The sequence below is a fragment of the Nannobrachium achirus genome (assembly GCF_963921795.1).
Source record: "Nannobrachium achirus genome assembly, chromosome: 2".
Taxonomy (NCBI): Eukaryota; Metazoa; Chordata; class Actinopteri; order Myctophiformes; family Myctophidae; genus Nannobrachium; species Nannobrachium achirus.
Window position 1 is genome coordinate 49,718,566 of NC_137811.1, and position 4,454 is coordinate 49,723,019.

At 43.1% G+C, this 4,454-nt stretch overlaps 1 protein-coding gene across 1 annotated transcript; it reads left to right on the plus strand.

Moving 5' to 3' along the window:
- The first annotated feature begins 892 nt into the window (after positions 1-892).
- Positions 893-2,686, plus strand: mdh2 (malate dehydrogenase 2, NAD (mitochondrial)). The gene is made up of 2 exons (XM_080720511.1): positions 893-1,258; positions 1,418-2,686. The coding sequence occupies exons 1-2, from the start codon at positions 1,028-1,030 to the stop codon at positions 2,207-2,209; spliced, it is 1,023 nt and encodes a 340-aa protein (XP_080576637.1). The 5' UTR covers positions 893-1,027; the 3' UTR covers positions 2,210-2,686.
- Positions 2,687-4,454: the final 1,768 nt, after the last annotated feature.

The window sequence follows — 4,454 nt, forward strand, 5'->3', positions numbered from 1 at the left end:
AGGAATGTTTTTCATGCAAAACCAATGCTTCAATGGATTCTGAATAATTATAAACCCCTAGTTTGACCCCTCAGGCCCTCACATGCTACTTAAAGCAGATTTTGGGGGGTATTTCTTTATAGTAAATGAATGGACCCCACACTTTTAACCCCATAAAAGAAATTGCTCAATGCTGATAGGCGGTCAGCAGGTGGATTCATGACTGTATGTATATAGACAATATTTTAGGCCAATAAAAAGAACTATATACCACATTTCTGTTTTTAGGCCAAGGAATCTTTTTCATGCCAAACCAATTATAAACCCCTAGTTTGACCCCTCACATGCTACTTAAGATTTTTGGGGGGTATTTGTTTCCTTTATAGTATAGTGTATAGTAAGTGAATGGGCCCCACCACACTTTACCCCCTATAAAAAGAAATGCTCAACGCTGACAGGTGGTCAGCAGGTGGTTTCATGAATGTATAGCCTATATATAGACAACATTTTAGGCCAATAAAAAAAACTATATACCAAATATCATACCTATGCCATAATAAATGCTAAGTCGGCAGCCGGACTATAAAGCATTTTCATGTCAAGACATGGACCCTAACATAAGTGAGTTTAGCCAAGGAGCCAAGGAGCAGAGCCACTCAGACCCCAAGCCCCATCTGAAAATATGTTGTTCCAGCTGGCACAAGTTAAAATGATTACAACAAACTTTACATGTTTTTTTTCTTTCATTTTCTTTAAATAGCCGGTGTACCGATATTATAGTGTAATTTTAGCGCTCATGTTGCCTCTTTGTGCTTGTTTTCATAGACATGGCTGCTTATTTCTCTCACAACCTGGCAACACTGAACGTTATGACGCAGGGTGATGACGCCTATTAATACCTTTGCCATTTAGCCTCAGCTGCAGTGCTAAGCTATCTGCCTGGTCTTCCGGTTCGCTCCGTGCTTAGAGGACACTGGTGTCACGCACTGACAGGGACGTTGAATTCAGCCGTTTAACGTTAAAAGTACTGCAAACCAAAGCTTCCAGAATGTTCTCCAGAGCCGTGAGACCCGCCATGTGCGCGGCCGTCGCCCGAAGCCTGTCAACGTCGTCCCAGAGCCACGCTAAAGTTGCGGTGCTCGGCGCGTCAGGCGGCATCGGCCAGCCGCTGTCCCTGCTGCTGAAGAACAGCCCGCTGGTCAGTCACCTATCGCTGTTCGACATCGCCCACACGCCCGGCGTGGCGGCCGACCTCAGCCACATCGAGACCAGGGCCCAGGTATGTATGATTTGAGTTTTACATTTGAATTGAATTTGACAAACCCAAAAGCTTTCTTTTGTTTATCCTTTTAGTTGACCTTGTGTCAGTGAACTGCACTGTCATGTACCTTTTCCTAAGCAAACTTCTAATAAAGTATGCATTCATTAAATCAATCAGGTCACAGGCCACATGGGGCCCGACCAGCTCGGCGCTGCCCTTACGGGTTGCGAGGTGGTGGTGATCCCTGCCGGGGTGCCCAGGAAGCCAGGCATGACCCGCGACGACCTCTTCAACACCAACGCCACCATCGTGGCCACCCTGGCCGACGCCTGCGCCCGCTACTGCCCCGAGGCCATGATCTGCATCATCGCCAACCCTGTAAACTCCACCGTCCCCATCACGTCCGAGATGATGAAGAAGCACGGCGTCTACAACCCCAACAAGGTGTTCGGCGTGACAACCCTCGACATTGTCAGGGCGAATGCCTTCGTGGCAGAGCTCAAGGGCCTCGACCCGGCACGCGTCAATGTGCCAGTCGTTGGTGGCCACGCAGGAAAGACCATCATTCCCCTTATCTCACAGTGCACACCCAAAGTGGAGTTCCCTGCTGACCAGCTGGAGGCCCTGACGGCAAGGATCCAGGATGCTGGCACTGAGGTGGTGAAGGCCAAGGCTGGGGCCGGCTCTGCAACCCTCTCCATGGCCTATGCAGGTGCCCGCTTCACCTTCTCCGTCCTGGATGCCATGAACGGCAAAGAGGGTGTGGTGGAGTGTGCGTACGTCAGGTCAGAGGAAACTGAGTGCAAGTACTTCTCAACGCCCCTCCTCCTCGGGAAGAACGGCATCGAAAAGAACCTCGGCCTAGGGAAGCTGAGCGCCTTTGAGGAGAAGCTGGTGGCCGACGCTATTGGCGAGCTTAAGGGCTCTATCAAGAAGGGCGAGGAGTTTGCGGCCAACTTGAAGTTGTAGACGGGCCATGTACCTAATGGTTCGCATTCGTTAGTCACAGCATTTGTTATTCGGTATTTAAGTCTTAGACTGGCAATGGCATCCTAGGACACTTCAGACTCTCAGAGTTTCCTCTTCCTTTTGCAGCTGTGGGGTAACCTTGGTGTCAGGACCCTAGTTTTGACCTTGATGTTCCTATTGTTACTGTACTTGTAAAGTTCAAGAGCATATTTTCCATACTTGCGTGCTACTGTGAATAGTTTGTCTTGTCTAAATAACAAGCCCAAGTGATGGATTGCATTTGCATGACTATTTTTATTGCAGGAGAAGCTATTTTTTCTTGTGTGCCCCTGCCCCCCCTCACTGCTGCTTAAAGAACAGAAAAAACTGTCTCAACTACCTGTTTGTTGCTGATGAGTGGGATGTTTCTAATTGAATCAATATCCGTCTGATCAACATCTGACCTTTAAAAAATAAAACCCAACTGAATCGACTATGCTTATGTTTCCATTCCATAATTTCAAACACGGCTATGTGCTTTTATGATAAAGACGTACATTTTAATATCACAGTAGGGAGCTTTGTTTTTGCTTGTTGTTACTTGCTGTTGTCATACAGCTTTGGGAGAAAAAAAAAAGAATAGGCAGCTTTTTTCTTCTTCCATAAAACAATAATTGGTAAAAAGGAAAAATGTTAATACCCTGATTTCAACTAAAGCAGGCGTCTTGTCCTCAGAGTTACTACAGGGGGTTCAAATCTTGTGATATTGTTTTTACATTAACCACTTGAACAAATCTTGTGATATTGTTTTTACATTAACCACTTGAACACTAGCATGAGCATCCCTATTCTTAAAACTTTAGCCAGAAATGGATCTAAAAGCTCACAACACCTTGCAGTGAGCTTGTAGATCGGCTATTTTGGCATAGAGGTTTAGTTTAGAGGGGAATAAGACTAAGTACAGTACCCATGAAAGGTCAAGGTTACGAATGGGGGTTGACACAAAGGTCTCAGAGGCCAATTGAGCCAGTGCTGGTTATGTTCTTGCTCAAAGTTCATACCCACTTGCCATTAAAAGTATCTCGGCCATGAAGGTAAAATTTGTGCTTGTAGAACAAATTAATGTTAAATCCAATCTCTTTAGAGTGTTGTTTGTCACAAAAAAACGGTGACCAACTGCTATTTGTAAAAAGGTAGCTTTGTTCTTCACAAATAGCCAATTGCAAACTCAATTTGCCCGAAAGTTTAAATGTACTCGGGAAACCGTTAGTGTCGACCCCTGTAACGGTTTTAGTGGTTAAATGTCTGAAAATACACATTAACATGAATCAAACATACACTGTAGGAGTACTATCTATGAAATCATTAAAACAACACAATTTTATACAATGTGGCAGTGGGGATCCCCGCTTCATCTCTTTCTCAGCTAGTGGTCCTTGGCCTGAAAAACTTTGAAGACCTCTGAACTATAGTATTGGGATTGTTTTTGCTTTCTAACTGCTATTGCAAGAGGATTAGTGAGGACCACAAGTGTTTTATTATACTTCTCTTTATTACATAAGATTTGGTTCAGCTGATTACCTAATCAGTAACTCATTAAGTAGTATGAGGTGTGTTTGTGTTGGAATTCAACACACTGGAATGAAATGGTTGCCATAGATATATGATGACTTTAGAACATTTTGGAGTAGTATCTTAATTTCTCCAGAGCTGTATAAATCACATTGTCACTCTCGGGTATAAACCTTCTTTTTCCAAATTTCTTTAATAAATTAATGCCCTGTTGTATACTTAGTTGTATGACAGTGTCAGGCAAAGAATGCGGAAATAGCCAATCATATCTTGTGATCTTGTAGATATTAACTACTTTGGAAAATATCTGAAAATCTTGGAACATTTAAAAAAGCGATTAAAATAGTATAAAACCTATTACATGCCCAAAATAGCGATGGCATGTTGAAAGTGGCAAAGTCTGTATGTGGGTTTTATAAATATTTAACCAATGAAAAGTATGAACAAGATCTTGTGACCAATAACTTGGATCCATTTGATCTTTTCCATTTCCAGAAAAGTTATGGCTTTGGACATACAAGGTTGCTGTCCAACAATGACAATATGTCATATATCATGTGATTATCACTTCTTGTTCTGAGTAAGTATGTGAGAAAGGTTACACAGAAAGTAAAGAGATAATGAAAAGCAACACAGACACATACAAACCCATAATATTGTTTATTTGACATAAAGGTACTTTTGGTTTCTGGTC

What these genes read in the sequence shown, in the direction of transcription:
- mdh2 (XM_080720511.1), top strand. Translation starts at nt 1,028, where the DNA reads ATGTTCTCCAGAGCCGTGAGACCCGCCATGTGCGCGGCCGTCGCCCGA. An exon ending in ACATCGAGACCAGGGCCCAG is followed by an intron (nt 1,259 to 1,417) that starts GTATGTATGATT and finishes TAAATCAATCAG; the next exon opens with GTCACAGGCCACATGGGGCC.